Source organism: Nymphaea colorata, chromosome 2 (assembly GCF_008831285.2).
Source record: "Nymphaea colorata isolate Beijing-Zhang1983 chromosome 2, ASM883128v2, whole genome shotgun sequence".
Taxonomy (NCBI): Eukaryota; Viridiplantae; Streptophyta; class Magnoliopsida; order Nymphaeales; family Nymphaeaceae; genus Nymphaea; species Nymphaea colorata.
The window spans coordinates 5,412,897-5,433,323 of NC_045139.1; the positions used below are offsets into that span (position 1 = coordinate 5,412,897).

The following is a 20,427-nucleotide window of genomic DNA, read 5'->3' on the forward strand; positions in this document are numbered from 1 at the left end:
TTAGAAAACTAAAAAATAGACTTATTTTGAATTAATGTAGGGCATGCAGTGCCCATTATCAATAAAATATGTGTGGAGTTTGAAACAAATTTACAGCGACTAAATGCAAAACTTTTGTAGACTTTTTGGTTATGGACAACTACACACTACACACACACACACACTCACACATACACATACATATATATAGATACAAAGAAGTTCTTACCATCTTACTGGAAAAGCTTTGGGATGTGGAAGTATGTACAAATTAAAGGGGGAAGACCTTAATTTTTACTATGATAACTTATCACTTGATCAGATAGAACCATGCTTGTTGTTCCTCACAGTAAATGCCGTTGGAACTAAAGGTGTGTTTGTTTTACTGCAGATTTGAGACCCACAGTGATCTGAGATCATCAGGATTTCAAAAATATGAATTTAAGCTTGAACACCCCTATCCAACTCTAAATGCATAGTTTTTTTATATGTTATGTGGATATAAGATCCACATTACGAAGATCCTTAATTTGTTCAGACTGATGATCTTACAACGCAGACTCAAAATGGAGGCTATCAAATGCTACTTAATCAAATGCGACAACCAGAAGGAAAATGAGAGATCGATCCAGCGCTTGTGGTGCCCAAACATGCAACTTTAAACATTTCCCTGTCATCGGCCTGGACCATCTAAAAATTGACGCCCCCCTCATAATGGTATTTTTGCTAGTAGTTGAGTGATTAAAATTTCTTGGCCCCCCTACTAACTGCCACCAAATATGGAGTTAATGTGTATCCAGCATTCCCTGTCCTTTCTTGAACCGTTCTACATTATTCAAGCTGCCCTGATAGTTGAGTCAATTCTTGGCAGGTTTTTGATAGGGGAGCTCACAAGATTCATTAATTGATTTTTATCATCTTTGATTTTAAGTTAAACCCGTAAGTCTGATCCAAATTTTCAATCATGACGTCTTTTCAATTGGATGATTTAAGGGAGGAATTAGAAAAACAGAAGAAAAGAGTTGAAAACTGGCATGAAGAAAACATGATAGTGGAAATATACTAATGAAGTAAGGGCTACGTGGCCATGAGAACGCCATTAATGTGATCAGCCATGTCATGGTTGTGCAAGATTAATATATATTTAAAAAGACACCGTTTCTCGAAGAGAATCTATAAAATGGGGCTTTGATTCTTTATCACGGTTATGCAGGCACAGAATTGCCACCAACAACTTCCGCTGGTATGGCTGCAGCCAGTTTCTCACCTTTGCCCATATGCTTTCTTCTGTGTTGCTTCCTTACCTTGACTATAGTGCATGGCGAGGAAGAGGTATCATCAGCTTTTGTTTCTCTAAGCAATGTGACCGATGAATTTGCATTGCTATACTTCAAATCCCTGGTCACCAGAGACCCCTACAATGTACTCTCAAACTGGAACTCAAACATTTCCTTCTGCCAATGGAATGGAGTTTCATGCAGCCATAGTTCACAAAGGGTTGTTTCTCTGAACCTTACCGACAAGGCACTTGAAGGTACCCTCTCCCCATACATCAGCAATCTCTCCTTCCTACAAGTTCTTGATCTCTCAAACGACAGTTTCCATGGCCATCTTCCCATTGATTTTAGTCACCTCCCTCTGTTAGAAAATCTTTCTATAAGAAAAAACAATTTTGAGGGGTTGTTCCCACAAACACTGAGCCATTGTCGTCATCTCCAAATCTTGTCAGCACGAGAGAACCAGTTCAATGGAAGCATCCCTGAGTTTCTAGGCAGTTTGTCGGAACTGAAGTTCTTAAACATTCGTGGTAACAGGTTCACTGGCACCATTCCAGTTGCTTTTGCCAACCTCTCAAAACTGGAGCACTTTAATATTGGTCACAATTGGATGCATGGGAACATTCCTCCTGAGTTGGGAAGATTGAGCCGCTTAACATTCTTCAGCGTGGAGTACTTGTACCCTGCCACTGGGACGGTGCCTGAGATCTTGTTTAACATATCCACTCTTCAAATTATGACTGTTTTGGGCAACCACCTCACCGGGCATCTCCCAAGAAACATTGGTCGCTTTCTGCCTAATCTCCAAGGCCTCTACTTGGGTGAAAACAATTTCAGTGGCCCACTTCCAGCTTCTCTTTCAAATGCGACTAAACTCCAAACTCTTGTGCTAGCATCCAACAAATTTAGTGGACCAATTGCCTTAGAATTAGGTAGTCTGCCACATCTCAGGCGCCTCTTCCTTGGGGGAAATATGTTCACCAATACCCCTGGCAGCCGCGAGCTTTCCATTCTCACATCCTTCACCAAGTGTCGAATGCTAGAAGAAATTTATCTCTCACCAAACCTTCTGAATGGCATTCTTCCTGCCTCCGTTGGGAACCTGACAACCACCTTGTGGAGCCTTGACCTTTCCTACAATGAGATTGAGGGTATTATCCCGTTAGCCTTAGCCAACTTGACCAAGTTGATGTCCTTAGATTTGAGTTTCAACAAAATAAAGGGGTCCATTCCACCAAATATAGGATCAATGAACATGTTACAAAAGTTAGGTCTTTCTGGCAATTTCTTAGAAGGTTCAATTCCAAACTCAGTTTACCAATTGGTCCACGTGGGTAATCTTTATTTGGACAATAATGCACTAACCGGGCCAATCTCGAACTCTATAAACAACCTCACCAGTCTGCAGCAGTTGTATTTAAATTCAAATAATTTATCATCAACAATCCCTCCTGCCCTTTGTGAGTTGAAGGATTTGATATCAGTTTACTTGCAAGAAAACTCTTTCACTGGTCACCTACCTTTAGATGTGGGAAATTTGGCTGCTGTGGACAAAATGGATATCTCTGTGAACAAACTGACCGGAGAGTTGCCGGTGTCCTTATCAGAGCTCCAGAGGATAGAGTATTTGAATCTGTCCAAAAACTCATTTGATGGCCACATTCCAGAAAAACTTGATGGCATGGTAAACATTCAAATTATTGACCTTTCCCACAATAAGCTTTCTGGCGAGATCCCAAAATCATTGAAAAATCTTCGACAACTCCAAGTGTTGAACCTATCCTTCAACCAATTGGAAGGAGAGGTTCCAAGTGGAGGGAATTTGGCAAACCTTTCCACCGAGTCATTTGTAGGGAATAATGCACTATGTGGAGCTCCTAAATTTCATTTGCCGGCATGTTTAGATAAAACCAAGAAGCACAAGAAAGCTATGCACACAACTAAAGTAGTTGTTGGTTCTGCAATTGGGGGCTCTGCTCTTCTTTTGGTGGTTTGCATGCTCATTGTTGTCCTAGACAATAGAAAGAGGAGGTCGGTGAAACTTGTTGATGTTAAAAGTTTAGACGGAATTGCACTCCCAGTTATTTCATATAAAGAGTTATACCGAGCAACAAACAATTTCAGCAATGCAAACTTTATTGGGAGTGGAAGCTTTGGTTCAGTGTATAAAGGAGTTCTAACAGATGGAACAACAGTGGCTGTGAAGGTCCTAAATTTGTTATTTGAGGCAGCATCACAAAGTTTTGACATTGAATGCAACGTGATGCGCCAAATTAGGCACCGAAACCTTGTCAAGGTGATTACATCATGCACCAATAGAGATTTTAAGGCTTTAGTTCTCCAATACATGCCGCTTGGGAGCCTAGAAGTATGTTTGTATTCCGGTGCCCATCACTTGAATCTCTTCCAAAGATTGAATATCATGATTGATGTTGCTTGTGCTCTAGAATATCTTCACTATGGTTGCTCGGAGACAATAGTTCATTGTGATATGAAGCCAAGTAATGTGCTTCTAGATGAGAACATGATAGCATACGTCAGCGATTTTGGCATTGCAAAGGTGCTAGTTGGCCAGAATTCTTCTACTCTTACAGCCACTCTTGGAACCACCGGATACATTGCGCCAGGTACCACCTCTTAGTTCTATCACGATTTCTATGCTTTTTCATGGTACTGTTAATCAACCAGTTGAGAACTTATTACTTGTATTTTATTATGAAATTATAGAAATAGATTAATAATTGAAAGAGGCTCGCTAAGGAATTTTACCAATATTCCTAACAACTTTACTGTTGGCAACATCCATTGCTTTAATGAAAGTAATTACCAACATTTGAAATGAATAAATAGAGACATGAAAATAAAATGTTCTGTTCCTTCACAAATAAAGTAATTAACTACTGATACCATTGTTTTAGTACTTTTATTTTTTTTCACTTCCTCTTTTTTCTCTCAAATTCTCTCTCTCTTCTCTCTCTTTTTTCCCCTCATTTTTATTCTTACTTCTCTACAATCATTATCCCTATTTTGGTGAAACCAGTTCATTAGAATAATAATTTAAAAAGAACACGTTTAGACATTCAACATTCTAGCTAGATCACTTGTCACATTTACTGTGTACTTCAAGCATGTTTTCCTCAATTTTGTAGAAAAAGGTTATGCCTTGAGCTCGCCAGTATGGTCCACCTACTTTTTTGCTCTCAAGTACTTAAGTTCAGTTTGTACAGTAGGAGATTGTCTGAATCCAGTCTCTCTCCCTCCCTCTCTCTCTCTCTCTCTATATATATATATATATATATATCAATAGTTCACCACACAGTTGGAGATTATTTGACTCCAGTCAAGACTCTGGCTGGAGTAGTTGAGTGTTGAATGGATCCTTGTCTCCACCCACTAAATGCAGCTAGCCTACTGATCAATAGGAGTAAATTCTTTGGCAGTTATGATATGAATTTTAAATATAATCATTGTCATATTTGGAGATCAGCCTTGCAATATATTGCAGAATAACAAGTCACAAAACCGCATGCAAATGGATCGAAAATAATTTTGCAGACGCACCAAAAAAGAAAACTCCTTACACAGGTTTAACTACTCACAGTTGGCCCTTGACATATATATGAAATTAATACAGGAGAAAGGCAAGAATATTGGAAGTTCAACTTATTCAAGTCCGTTCACACGCCTCTACTAGTCCAAAACCAATTAATGCGACCGTTTGATGCATAGACATTAATTAGCTGGTATCACTAAACACATCTTACTTTGTTAAATGTTTGAGTTAGAATTCGGAATAGCTGGAAAGGTGTCGACTAAAGCAGATGTGTATAGCTACGGAATTCTTCTGCTGGAGGTGTTTACCGGAAGAAAGCCTACAGATGAACGGTTCCATGGTGATTTTAGCTTGAGGCAGTGGGTGGCTGAAGCGCTTCCCGTTGCAATCTCAGACGTCATTGAGGGCCACCTTTTGAAGGAAAGCAACAGTACTGAAACTGAAAGATCAGCTGCTTGGAATGAGCTGCTGGTGATGATCATGGAGACAGGGTTGTCATGTTCAAGGGAGTCACCAATTGAGAGAATGGACATGAAGGATGTGGTCGCCAGGCTTAAAAGGACGCGACAGAATGCTTCCTGTTTTGAAGAATGACAAAAGAATAAACAAATTCTTCTTCATTTTTCTTAAATAAGGGGCCTGTTTAACTTTTTGTGCTTCTGGCTTATTTCTTTTCCCATCAATCTGGTGATGGAACTTCCTTTCAACAGAATAAAACCCTGAGCCCAGCGACGCCATCCCCATCTCTTGGGTGTGGTTGTCGTGTGAACTGTGAAGGTGCCACGGTTGATTGTACATATCTTCTAATTATAATTGTTCTCCTTTAATAGGCTTGTGTTCTTGATCGTTGCCCTTATTGTCTCAAACTTGGAACAATTAGGATGATAAGATCGTTTTGCATTAGAACATTTTTTATCAGTTTTTGAGATTTGAAAACTTTGGTCAATAATTTGGTTGTGCTAATATTTTGCAAAAAAAAATGTTAAAATTTCTTAGAATCCATGAAAAAGTCGAAATTTATGTCCTTTTCTTAGGTTCTTAAGTTTTCCAAACGTAACATTGTCACACACACACACACATATATATATATATATATGATACATGTGGCTGAGGCCTGCACAGAATTAAAAGTCTTTAATTGATGTATATATTCTCTTTTAGAAAATTTGTAACTTAATTTCTCGAAATATAAAAGGCTCGTATAATCTTTCGGAACACATTGCTTCAGATTTCCAAGTCGATGGGCACCGCTAATGATTACATCAATCAGAGTTTTTCTTGTTGGTAGCCCCTACCTTATTTGCCTATACTACTTTTCAAGTCTATTCAATCTCAAAATCACAAGTTATACCCAAAACTAGGTTTCGACTATAGTCATAAATATCATTTTTATTTTTTAAACAGCGAGTTTTTTTTCCCTATAGCACAACAACCTTAGAAAAAGGGAAATATGGTAATTTTTGTAAATGAAAAATCTTAAATGTTAGGGGCAAATTAGAAAAATGAGAAACTGATAAGATAACATAAAAAGTTAAGTAGATAAACAACAAATACAATTAAAAAATAGAAACAAATAATTTGACATTTACAGACTATTGAAAAAAATCTAGAAATATAAAAACAGGAAAAAAAAAGAGAAAACGAGAAAAAACACTTTTTTTGTTTTGGCATTTTTTTTAACTTTTTTTTTCATATTTTTAGCACGGATTTTATAAGAAAAATTGCATTTTTTGTGATCATTTTCACAATCTAATTTTGGTTGTCATCTATGGCAACCTATGAGTGGTGGTTTTCGTCAGTAAGACAAACATGTGCAACTACTATGTTTAGGGATGTCAACGGATCAGATTCGGATCGGATACATCTTCAACCATATCTGTTTTTTCGGATATTCATATATTCGGATTCGGATTTAGATTCGAATTCGGATAAAGCAAAGTCATATCCAAATCCGAATCCGAAATCCGATTTTACAATCCAAATCCGATCCGAATCCGATTTTTATATTTATATCCGAATCCGAATTTTGAACCGGATTTTGCCATTTTTCAAGTATTAGATAGATGATATTTGTCTAAAACTGAATCCGATCCGAATCTATATCCGAATCCGATTCGATACTCATGTATATCCGAATCCGAATCCGAATCCGATCGGATGTCATTTATTAAATCCGAATCCGATCCGATTTCTTAATCGGATATTAAATTTTTATCCATATCCGTTTTTTTCGGATCGGATCGGTCGGATATCCAATTCAAATCGGATATATTGACATCCCTAACTATGTTATGGTTAGCGAAATGTGAGAGAAAGTTACATGTGCCGCGCCGCTTAGCATATCATGCGCAGTGAAAGAGGGAAGAATATTTTAGTAATTTATTAAAAAAATTTCATAATCTTTTAACTTTTTTTTTTATGTTCAACGTTGTCTTAACAAAAAATTTCTTCTCTTTAAATATGGACTAAGGGTATTTTAGTCATTAACTATATTAGTATATGAAAATTCGTACACCGTATGACACAGAGAACAAAATATAGGGTTCCACATTACCAAGAATTGTATAATGACAACCAAACTTTTCTATCAGATTAACTTATAATATAAGTTGTTCATTTATTTTTCATTCCAATAAATATTTCCATTAAGTGGTCAACTCGGGAACTTTAAGTGCTGTTTCTTTATGCATTTCTTAATAGTTATAAATGCTTTTCATTCTTAGACTAATTTTTATATTCTTCAATTCATTTCTATGAAAGAAAATTTGAGTTTTTAATTTTTTCTTTTTGCTGATTTGCATCTAAATCATTTAGATTACTGGATTGGCTGGTTCACCAAATTGGCAGCATCGTCGACTCGATCCAGAAACCGGTTTTAGTAATTAAGATGGCCTCGGTGCTTTTCATTTACCCAAAATTAAAGGTCTATGAACTTAATAGCTCTATTAGCTAACTTTTCTCGAACTGAAGAGCAATATTCAAAGATGCCATGATGAGAAGTGATCAGGTTCAGACCTAAGGCCTGTCTCGGATCAAGGTTTGGACTTAAGTTATTATTGTTAGTTAGGTGGTCTTAGTATATAAATAGGAAAACTCAGTGCTGCCAGATGCCCGATGGTTGTTTTATGGTTAAAATTTAGAAATTTGTTGCTACAATTATTTACTACTTATCATATTAATTAGTTATACTTCAGTTTTTGTCCTTTTGTTATTTTACCAATTTCATTTGAAACTTACACTTAAACGCCTTTAACTGCCTGTTAAAGTTTTTTATTGTTTATCGTTTTTAAATAATAGGCACAGGCTCAGGTTCAAATATAAATATATTGGTCCAAAGATGTCATTATCAAAAGATAGGCTCAGGTTCAAATATAAATATATTGGTGCAAAATTAAGGGTCCTCTTGAAAACTTCCAAAGGTAGGGTAGGGCCCACAAGAGACAAGGCCCCACGTCAAAAAAAATAAAAATGTACATATATAATTTATCAGTTATGGGTTCCAATATCATAGTTGGGTGAGCAGGAGGAGCATTTTCCTACTGCCTAATGTAAGTGCCAAAACCCTCACCCTTTCCCCTCATCCTCTCAGCATAGAATCCTGCTTTGTGCAATCAGCTTGTGAACTTTATTTTGTGAAATTAATTCTTTATCCACCGGACAAGTTGAATCGTGATCAAGCAATATCTCATCCAAAAGGTTTATTGTTCTGACCTTAGCATGAATCTACACACAAAGAATTTTGCCAAAATATGTTCATGCTCCGATGGATGACAAAAACATGCTACTGTTCTTGATTATATAAAAAAAACAAGCAGTGAAATGAAAGTGTAGCTTCGCGATCTTATCAAAACCTAAACTTGTTTCCGCAAAGGCTTCATTTCCTTACGCTTAAGGCACTGTGTCTAAGTTGAATATGTTGAGGGTCAATACATGATAGACCACATGATCGAAGTTAAAGGTAAAACCTAAAGGGAAGAGCCCAATCAAGGGACTCCCTTCGTGGTTGCCCACTCCAGTGCTTCTCTACCTTCACCAAGAGTACTGAAAACGCCGAAATGAAACGTGGTCCACAATAGCCTATGTCCTGCCCTAGAGGGCATCCATTGCCGTCGAGAGAAGCCCCCACAGCCGGCTGCCTGCCATTAGTGGAGCCACAAGCTTGCTGGGGAGCACTGGAGTGGGCAAGCGTCAACTTCGAGGCCATGAAAGAGAGTTGCAGGTTCAGAAGATCCTATCCAAATCAGCACGTGAAATTTCAACAACCATGAAGAAAAATTTCATGCAATTAAAGCAGCTAGCCAGTACACAACATAAATGTTCAAAGTTGCCCTTCATAACATCAGTTCAATACAAAAAAATGGTCTTATCCTTCATCTTACGATGATTTATTATATGAAAGATAGATTCTAGGCGACTGGATAAAAAGAGAGAGAGAGAGGACAGCTAAAATTTTATGTAGCAAACACAGGAAGCCAGTTAAAAGCAATGCAAATTCTAAAAAGAAAGGTAAGGAAAGCAAATTTTAACAAGAAAGGAAAAATTAGGTCTAACTGTTTCATAGTTTCTTAAAAAAAAAAAAAGAGAACTTCCACACAGCGGGAGAGGGACAGAGAGATAGAGAGAGAGAGAGAGAGAGAGACTTCCTTATTACCCAAGCTACCCATGAGTCCACAACCAGTCCAGGTGATGCTGGTATGGCAGATGTATCTATGGGGCCTCCTTCTCACCCACCTAGGCACCATGATTCTGTCCATCTGCTTGTTCAATAATTATATGATAGATTTAAAGAAGCCTGATGTCAAATTTTACAAAAACCACAGTTGAGAAATCAATCGGATTCTGTTCAAATTCACTGCTATCTATGCTGGACATTTTCTTCCCATTTTCCAGTGGCAATTTCTGATGTTTGATGCAAAAGATGAGCTTTTTTTTATTACAGAAGAGACTGGGAGAGCCCCTACCATAGTTTCTTGTTAGGTTCAGGGGTGGAGCTAAGGTAGGGCCCAGTTGGGCCCTCACCCTACCTCAATTTAAAAAAAAAAATTATATGTAAATTTTAGAATTTTTTTTTGTTTTATATATAAATTTTAGAAAATGATATTTTGATCCTAGTCAAAATTTAGAAACTTCAATTTGGCCCCCTTCATGAAAAATTTTTAGCTTCGCCCTTAGTTCATAATAACAATCTCAAAATTGTGGGTCAAACAGACAAATTTACGTGGTGCAATAATCGTAGTGCGAACCACATTGTGAAATGCAAGCCAGACTGGGCTATGGTCAGTCATCAATGGTTTCAAGACCAAAATTTTAACTTCTCGTTATGCATCTTACCTAGAGCTACTTCAGATCACAGTGCCATCATCCTTAATTGGGGTTCCGGAGGGGATAAAGTTTACGGTAGGGAAATTTTTAGAATGCATAAATGTTGGTTTTCTAGAGAAGATTCTTAAACCATAGTCAGAGAGTTGAGAAATCGAGCCTAGAGGCTGTGCAATGATCCACTTATGCCTAAGATGGAACAGACTTGAAGGAATTTGGCAATGGGGAACTCCCACATGTATGGCAACATTCCTAAAAAATCAAATCTTTAAAGGAAGAAATTGTCAATGTTCAGCAAAATGAGGAGGAGAGGAACAACACGGAATGGATCTTCAAGAAAGAGCTTGAATCCTCCATTAGAGAGGTGGAAATTTTTTGGCGACAGAAATCTCGCATAAGATGGCATGCGCAACAGAACTGAAATACCAATTTTTTTTCAAATTCACTGCCAGAGTAAAGCCCAAAAAAATAGGATAAGAAACATGCAAGTTAATGATGTTAGCTCAGATGTTCCTCCAAAATGAAAAGGATCCTCACTAGGACTGTTGACAAAGGTCGGGGGTGTTTCTGCCTAACAGATTCATGTGTGAACAAGTATTTCTTTGTCATGCAGTCAGTGCTTCTTAACCTTGATATGTCGAAAGCTTATGACAGATGTAAGTGGGCATTTCTGAAGAAAGCCCTTCCCCATCTTGATTTCTGTGAGAATTGGGTCTCTAGGGTAATGACTTGTGTTGAGACAACTTCTTATGTCCTTGTTACGAATGGTAGAATAACAAGAGAATCAAAATTACCAAATTCAGCGGAATACAGGTGAACATTCCCAATATTTACTATGTGGATATTTATTATATGAATGCACGGTCAAGACCTTCGCCTTTGCCGCTCATATCTAGAGCCCACCATCTTCCAGATGAACACCTTTCATGCTCAAGAGTTTATTCAACATCTGATCTCACCTTGGATCTCTCATCTCATTCAGCAGTCTAGAATCTCTCATGGAGAGGATGTGCTGATGATGGGGGACACAGAAGTTTCAAAGATTCGCCACAGTGACATCTATGAAGTGGTCCGGCTTTGCAGGGCAGTGGACAAATCTAAAACTGTGTTGTGGAAAAATACAGTTATCGCTAGAGCTAAATGGTGCACCTTTTTTAGCGATACAGGGACGCTTTTGAGTCAAGACAGAATCCAAAGCGTTGGTGCCTTTGTGCGAGAGTAAATTGGAGACGATTATGTTCCGAATCTCGGCCGGATGAAGAAAAGAAATAAGATCAAATGGGGGGAGTTGGTAAATGAGCTTGAACTAGTCTAACACAGTAACGATCAAGGTATGAGCCGACTCGAGCTCGGAGCTGACCGAGCTCCCCGTGTGCAGCCCCAGAACTAGTCCTCATATATTCTAATACAGACAAGGTACGCCCAGATGTTCCCTACCTTATTTTTGGAGCAATCAAACATTCATGACTGCCTCATGGTCTCATCTCAGCGTTGTAACAACCGGTTTCTGAATCGAGTCGACAATGTACGCTGCGAATTTAGTGAACCGGCCAATCCAATAATGTAAACGATTTACATGCAAATAAAAAAAAAAGGAAAAATGAATGGAAGAATATAAAAACAATTAAGAATAAAAATATTTATATATATATATTAAGAAATGTATAAAGAAACAGCGGGCTGAGTTGACTGCCGAATGGAAGCATTTATTAGAAATGATTTCTCGGCCCAATCCAGCCGATCCTGCTAGCACCGATCACCTGATCGTTCGTAATGTATATAGCTTAGTTGTACCAAAGTTCCATCAGGCCGTTTAAGAAGAACAATAAAAAAAAGGAGGATAAAGTAAAAACCTGGCAAAAAGAGAACATGATATTGGAAATATGATGTTACGGTAAGGGCTGCTAAGAAAATACTTGTTGATGTAATCTTCCGTGCCAAGCAAGGCCGAGATGTGGAAATAAGAAGACCAACGAATTAGAGAAGGTCCCGTTGATGTCACCAGCCAAGCCAAAGGCATTGAGTGTGGAAATAACAAACGATATCGCTTTCTTCCAACAATTTCAATTAAACAAAAAATGAAGGAGAAATTTCCTGGAAGAAGAGAATCTACAAAAGGACTTTGCCAATTAAACGACACTACTATGTAGAATGGATGTACATCAACCATTTCCTATCCTCTTTTGAACCAACGGACGTTCTAGCCATCATAGTTTTGAACGGCATATCTCCCAGCAAACTTGCATCGAAATCAAATGCATGAAGTTGGCCTAGCGAGACCATTTGTCAAGGGATATTAACCAGTTTTTCCATTCACTGATTTCGGAATAAAACTTATATTCTTCGTGCACAGGAGAGACCCACTGTAAAGAGCGGTTACCCAAACCCGACGCACCTCCAACCCATGTCTAGGCACTGTAGCTGGCCTGACAGCCCCAAACATGTCGGGTTGGGTACAGCCCAACAACCTAACGCGCAAGGACCGGTAGGCCTGACAATTTTTTGCATTAAAAAAAAATTAAATACAATTAAAAAAGTGAAAAGAAGGTTTGCTTCGTTCTCTCTGGCATGGATAAATGTAGCTTATTCTAGTGGAATTGGCTAAAGGTTATGAAATTGAACAAGGCCATGTACTCGGATTCGAATACCAATGAGAAAAATTCATATTCAAATTTTTCATCCCAAATAAGATTTCAAAATTTCAATCCAGTCTAAATTTGATTTTTATATAAATCTGTATCTGAAACAGAATTTTGAACCCAATCCAAACTATTTTCAAAATGCAAGAGCATTGAATGTAGGACTGTTATTTAAAACTAAATTTGACCTAAATCTGAATTTGAATCTGATCAGATATTTATGTATATCTGAAACTGAATCTGAATATGATCTAATTTATTAATTAAATATTATTTTTTTGCTCATCTGCTTTTTTGGGGGAATGGCTTGTGTGGATATCTGATTTAAATTGGAAGACAAAAATGCCCTTGAAAATTAGCAAAAAAAAGTTACCCTTCACATGGTGTGAATTTAGTGATCAAGCCGAGCAAAAGGCCTCATTGGGAGTGCAGGGCAAAGCCAATACTGGGCAATTAATGTAAACTTACCTGTTGGCAATTAAAAAAAAAGTCAATTCGGCTTGTGTAAAAAAATTTCTAATAACAAAATGGCCTATGTGGTTTACATGCAAATAAAAAAATTCAAATTCAAATTTTCAGAAAAAAATGAATTCAGGAATATAAAAATTAATTAAGAATAGAAAACTCATCCACTATACAAACTTCGATGATGCCGTTTAAAAAGAAAAATGGAGTCGAAATGTATATGTTGTTACGGTGGGGGCTGCTAAGAAAGAGACTTGTTTATGTAATCTTCCGTGCCAAGTAAGGCGCTCGATGTGGAAACAAGAATAGCTACGAATAGAAAAAGTCCATTGATGTGATCTTAAGGAGAATTGTCTCCACGTTCCACTTGACATTGGCATTATTTAGGTTTGAGTCACTAAGTCTTGCCCCGTTGACCACACAAATGTTCGGTGCATAGCTCTTCCCAGTGCCGTCCGGCCAAACATCATTTTTTGGGGTGCCAGCTCTTGGCTTGTCGGCTGTCTATCTGGCGTGTGAGACTGGGTTAAGTTGGGATCAAGCTCAATCCTTTTCTTGACCTTCAAGTCACGTTTCACTGTAGTCTCCGTGACTCATGAGTCGTTATTTACGACTCGAGTTTATGGCTGTACAATGAGTCGAACCATCTTAAAAACCACTCACAAACTTGAGGTCGAGTTCAAGTGTGTACTAAAATATGTTAAACCAGTTGAGTTTGAGTTGTAAGAACTCGACTCATCTCAACTATAAAAGAATGAGTTAAAAAAAAGAAACATGTTTCACATAAACGAGTTGAGTTTGAGCTCGATGTTGTATTGTCGAGTCCAACTCAAAGTTGTTTTATTGAGCTAAACTTGAGTTTTCTGATTCGAGTCAAGCTTAAGCTGGCTCAACTCGAGCTCATCTCCTCATGTGCAACCCTATTCAAGACCCAATACCAATTGGTCAATTAAAAAACCATTCACCAGCGTACATAGTGGTGAAGCTAAGATTTTTTGAGCTTCAAAATTTACTTTAACATTTTAAAAACGTTTCATAAATTTCTCATCATTGTAGTTTAACAGATTACCAAATCTTTTTTTTAAAAACAACAACATTTATTTTTTAAAACTCCGGCTGATCCATTTCTGCCTATTTACTGTTTTTCTTATTTAAAAAATTTAATCAGAAAGGTTTTAAAAGAATTTGAAAGTTATAGTTTTTTTAACCTAGGGTAATCTCGGTGTAATATTATTGGCAACCTTTGTGATTGATTAAGGGCAGTAGACTTGACTCTTCCAACAAATTAAATTGAACAAAAAAGGCGATTTTTTCTGGAAGAGAATCTATAAAAGGACCTTAATTGATAGTTGTTCATGGTGATTACATTGATAGGCACCCCGATTAAATGCTAGTAGTATGTAGAATCCATGTATATCAACCATTTCCTATCCTGTTTTACATCAATAGACGTTCAAGGCAGCTACCCATCATAGTCTGATTGGGACATTGTAAAGATCAGCTACGAGTGGACGATGCTTAATTTCATTGGTATATTTATCTTATTTTCTCTTAATTAATAAGTTTTTTCAACTTTTTTTGAAATTATCCATATTTTTCCCTTTTTCTCACGCTCACCGTATTCTATGATAGAAAAACCTCGCCATTTAAAAAGTGGAAACTGTATCTGAAAATTTGATTTGTGATTGAATACGGTTGAGAAGTAGTAAAGGGAAATGAGTCTTAAGCGCTAAGAAGAATTTCTCATTGATGTAACCATCAGTGATGACGCATGATTTGGAAATGTGAAGTAATATGTTCCAAAGTTGTAGACCTGAGACTTCTACAAGAAAATGACAAAAATTTGTAGAAGAGAATCTATACATAAATTAAAGAGGTTGATTCCTGTTCATGCATCTTCTGCATAGAAAATTGGACAGGCATGGCTACCACCGGTTGGCCACCCAAGCGGCTTGTCTTTCTTTTGTGTCTCTCCTCCTTCACCTTGATCGTGGTTCTCAGCCAAACGGAGGTGCCCTCAGCCCTTGTTTCTCTGAGCAACGTGACTGATCAATTAGCATCGTTGTCTTTCAAATCCCTTGTCACTAAAGACCCTTATAGCGTGTTATCAAATTGGAATTCCAACATCTCTTTCTGCGACTGGAATGGAGTTTCATGCAGTCGTGGTTCACAAAGGGTAGTTACTCTGAACCTCTCCCAAAAGGCTCTTGAAGGTACTCTCTCCCCATACATCAGCAATCTCTCCTTCTTACAAGTTCTTGATCTTGCAAATGACAGTTTCCATGGTCATCTTCCCATTGATTTTAATCTCCTCCCTCAATTAGAAAATCTTTCTATAGGAAGAAACAATTTTGAAGGGTTGATCCCACAAACACTGAGCCATTGTCGAGGTCTCCAGAAACTGTTAGTACCGTATAACCAATTCTATGGAAGCATCCCAAAGTTTCTAGGCAGTTTGTCAGAGCTCAAGCTCTTAGACATGCGTCGTAATAGGCTCACCGGCACCATTCCAGTTGCTTTGGCTAATCTCACAAAACTGGAGGGGTTTCATGTTGGTCAAAATCACATACAGGGCAACGTTCCTCCAGAGCTGGGAAGACTAACCCACTTGATTTTCTTGAGTGTGCAAGTTAACAATATCACTAGTGTGCCTGAGAGCTTGTTTAACATATCTGCTCTTCAGGTTTTGAGCATTGGGTACAATCAACTAACTGGGCATCTCCCAAAAGATGTTGGCCGCTTCCTGCCCAATCTCCAACAACTCTATATGGGTGGAAGCAATTTTAATGGCCCTCTCCCGGCTTCTCTTTCTAATGCTACAAGATATCAAGTTCTTACTGCAGAAAGCAATATATTTAGTGGTCCGATACCATTAGAACTAGGTAGTCTGTCACAACTCACATACCTTTCCCTTTGGGGAAATATGTTGACCAATGTCCCTGGCAATCGTGAGCTCTTCATTCTCACATCCTTCACTAGGTGTCGGATGCTAGAGGAAGTTAATCTATCACAAAACCTTTTGAACGGCATTCTTCCTACCTCTGTTGGAAACCTGACTACCACCTTGTCGAGACTTTACCTTTCCTTTAATCTGATTGAAGGTACTATCCCATCAGCTCTAGCCAACTTGACCAAGTTAATTGCCTTAGATTTGAGATCCAACAAAATAAAAGGGCTCATTCCACCAAATATAGGATCAATGAACAAGTTACAGGAGTTAATTCTTTCTGACAATGCATTAGAAGGCCCAATCCCACTATCAATCTACCAGTTGGTCCGCATGTTTGCTTTTATTATTGGACACAACATGCTAATTGGGTCAATTTCAAGCTCTATAAACAATTTCACTAGTTTGCAATGGCTGGATCTAAGCTCAAACAATTTGTCATCAACACTACCGCCTGGTCTTTGTGAGTTGAAGGACTTGCATAACCTATTTTTGCAAGGCAACTCCTTCACTGGTCACCTACCTTTGGGTCTCGGGAATTTTGCCGTGATGAGCTACATGGATATCTCTTCAAACAAGCTGAGTGGAGAGTTGCCTGCATCATCATTATCAAAGCTCCAAATGCTAGAGTATTTGAATCTCTCTTGGAACATATTTGATGGTCACATTCCTGAAGAACTTGAACACATGGTGAACCTTGACACTATTGACCTTTCCCACAACAAGCTTTCTGGTGAGATCCCGAAATCATTGGAGAAACTTCAACACATTCAGGTCTTGGACTTGTCTTTCAATCGATTGGAAGGAGAGATTCCAAGTGGTGGAAAGTTTGCAAACCTTTCTGCCGAGTCGTTTGTAGGGAACTATGCACTCTGTGGAGCTCCCAAATTCCATGTCCCATTGTGCTTAAACAAAACAGAGAGGCAACGTAAGAGCAATGCAGCTAGAGTCATTGCTTCTTCTGCAATTGGAGGCTCAGCACTTTTGGTCATTGTTTGCACACTCATTGGTATCTCATGCTATAGAAAGAGGGGGTTGTCGAAACGTCGTGACGACATTGAAAGATTACGAGGAACTACACTCCCAGTGATTTCTTATAGAGAGCTATTGCATGCAACAAGCAATTTCAGTGATGCAAACTTTCTTGGGAGTGGAAGCTTTGGGTCCGTGTACAAAGGAATTCTAGCAGATGGAACGACAGTGGCTGTTAAGGTCCTTAATTTGTTATTTCAAGAAGCATCTAAAAGTTTTGATATTGAGTGCACTGTCATGCGCCAAATTAGGCACCGAAACCTCGTTAAAGTCATTACATCTTGCTCTAGTAGAGATTTCAAGGCTTTAGTTCTCCGATACATGCCTCTTGGGAGCCTAGAAGTCTGTCTACATTCGGGTGGCCATCACTTGAATCTCTTTCAGAGATTGGATATCATGATTGATGTGGCTTGTGCTCTAGAATATCTTCACCATGGTTATTCTGAGACTATAGTTCATTGTGATCTGAAGCCAAGTAATGTGCTTCTAGATGACAACAAGACAGCATACATCAGCGATTTTGGCATTGCAAAGATTCTAGTTGGTCTGAATTCTTCTACTCTTACAGCCACTCTCGGAACCACCGGATACATTGCACCAGGTATGTATTATCTCTTATTTTTTTGTCTTTTTATAATTTATGTCTCTCGAAGTGTGAGTATAATTGCATGAATCGTTTCTTGAGTCAACCTGGCCTGGCTTTGAGTTCTTATTTGTGTGTGTGCATGTGTGAACACACTCTTTTTCTCTTTGATATTGCTCTCACAAAGAAAGTGGAAGAGAAGGTGGAATCACATGGGAGGGTTCAGAGAGGTGATGAGATGAGATAAAGAGAGAGTGGGTGGGTTTGCCAGTCCTAGTAAACACATACACTCTCTCTCTGTCTCTCTTTCTCTCTCTCTCTCTCTCTCTATATATATATATATATATATATATATTCATTCATTTATTTATTTATATTGAAATCAGCTGACTAAGCTTTTTTTTTTTTAAATTTTGTATTGTTTAAAACATTGCAAAAAAAATGCATTGATGATAGCCAATGTTTTGATAACCACTTTTTTAGCATTGAGACTGTTTTTAGGGTAACAAAATATGAAAAAGAGTCATCAGTAACATAAATAGCCCATTGATTTCAATTATATATATATATATATATATATATATATATATATATATATATATATATATGTATAATTTGCTCCTGACTTATGTGGTTTAACTAATTATACCCTTCTGTGGTTTGCAATATGACATCAATAAATATATTAATTGATGTGAAAACACCCATGATCCATATAATCATCATGATTTGGTAGTTCACACATAAAACATGCACAAGTGGTTCCTAGCTCAATAATATAAAGGTCATTGATAAACTATTTTTCATGGACAATGCATTCATTGTTCGTATGGCTTATGGTGTTGCATGCTAGTTTTTGCATTGTTTTGTGCTCATGTACACATCTGTTGTTTGCTTGTCCTCAACAGACAAGAATCTTCAATTGGTTTTCTTCTTTAAAAAGAAGTTATAAAATTTTTTCCTTTCTTTTATAAAAGAATTATAATCGTAAATACCTTTCTACCTAATCGCTTCAGACTGGCTAACAATCAGCACTACTGAATAATTGTCTCTATTTAGAAGCCTTTTAAGAGAACCTTGAGATAGGTCACTGGAGAATTAGAAGGAAGAAGAGTTTACCTAGGCCTTTATGTTGTGAAATCACTGCACCATACAATTCAAGAGCACTTGAATATCATATATGTAGGACTTCAGTTCTAAATAGACCTGGGCATCGGGCCAGCCCGGCCCGATAAGAACTGGGGCTTGGGCCAGCCTGATGCCCTAGTTACATAAAAAAATATTTTTTAAATATAAAATATTTTTTTGATAATATAAAATATATTATAAATAACAAAATATATATTATTAATAAAAAAATTAATATTTAAAAGATATGGGAATGGATCGGGCCCCGTCGGGCTGACCCAGGATGGCCCGATACATTATTGGGTGGGCTCGGACCCGGGCCCGATTGAGTGGGGTACCCATTGGGTACCCGGCCTCATAACCACGTCTAGTTTTAAATCATAATCTTGTATTCTTTTTCAGATGTATATATGAGAATATAACAAGAGAAAGGCAGGATTGGAGGTTCAATTCATCTTAAGTCCATTAATTTCCAGGCCTCTTGCCCAAGACCAATTAGTGCTATTGCATCACACATTAGCATTGTCTAATTATTTTGCGCTCGCTAATCATGTTTAATATTGTTGAATGGTTGAATTAGAATTTGGGATGGCTGGAAAGGTGTCAACCAAAGCCGATGTCTACAGCTACGGAATTCTCCTCCTTGAGGTGTATACAGGAAGAAAACCTACTGATGAACAGTTTGATGAGGATTTTAGTTTGAGGCAATGGGTGGCTGAAGCATTTCCTATTACAATTTCAGATGTCATTGACAGCCATCTTTTGAACGAAAGCAACACTACTCCAACTGAAAGATCAGCTGCTATGAATGATATGTTGGTGATGATCATGGAGATAGGCTTGTCATGTTCAAGAGTGTCTCCAAATGAGAGAATGGACATGAAGGAAGTGGTTGTAGGGCTGAGAAGGATACGACAGAAGACAAGAATGATAGAAGGATAATTCAAATATATCCATATGTACCATGAGATTCAATTCCAGGGTGCAACCAGCCATTGGCTAAAATGGTCAGAAGGTGGATTCCAAGAGGCTAAATAGTAGGAGGTGGAAATGTAGTTTGATTGCTTTCATTTATAACTCACTTGCATTTCTCAATTACAGTTGCATATAGGATTTAATAAAAACATGCTTAATATGCTTGTGTGTTCTATTCCTAAGGCAGTTGGGTGACTAATCTTGTAGAACTGCTTGCACATTTCCAGTGCATGTTACATGAAAGATGCTTGCAACTTTGTCTATTATTGCAGTTTTACCTTATTCTAAGTAAGGTCACCTCAATAGCCAGAGTTCAGATAAATCCTCAACACAATTTCTCAAACCAATCAAAAAAATGCGCAACAAGAAGAATGAACAAAAATGCATAGTTCAACTAAGTTTTGGACTGAATTCAATTTTATCAAAAGAAGAGCCCATGAATGAGGATGAGAATTTTATGTTGTGAGCATCACGTGTTATTGGTGCATGCTATATGTGATCGCCTTCTAACAAAGGACCATGTGTTATGG

At 37.8% G+C, this 20,427-nt stretch overlaps 2 protein-coding genes across 2 annotated transcripts; both read left to right on the forward strand.

The window, feature by feature from the left end:
- The first annotated feature begins 1,213 nt into the window (after nucleotides 1–1,213).
- On the forward strand, nucleotides 1,214–5,592 carry LOC116247143 (probable LRR receptor-like serine/threonine-protein kinase At3g47570). The gene is made up of 2 exons (XM_031619131.2): nucleotides 1,214–3,883; nucleotides 5,042–5,592. The coding sequence occupies exons 1-2, from the start codon at nucleotides 1,225–1,227 to the stop codon at nucleotides 5,401–5,403; spliced, it is 3,021 nt and encodes a 1,006-aa protein (XP_031474991.1). The 5' UTR covers nucleotides 1,214–1,224; the 3' UTR covers nucleotides 5,404–5,592.
- A 9,561-nt stretch (nucleotides 5,593–15,153) lies between these two features.
- LOC116246878 (LRR receptor-like serine/threonine-protein kinase EFR) lies at nucleotides 15,154–20,078 on the forward strand. The gene is made up of 2 exons (XM_050075761.1): nucleotides 15,154–17,812; nucleotides 19,503–20,078. Exons 1-2 carry the CDS (start codon nucleotides 15,154–15,156, stop codon nucleotides 19,862–19,864), a joined length of 3,021 nt encoding a protein of 1,006 aa, XP_049931718.1. The 3' UTR covers nucleotides 19,865–20,078.
- The last annotated feature ends 349 nt before the right edge of the window (nucleotides 20,079–20,427 follow it).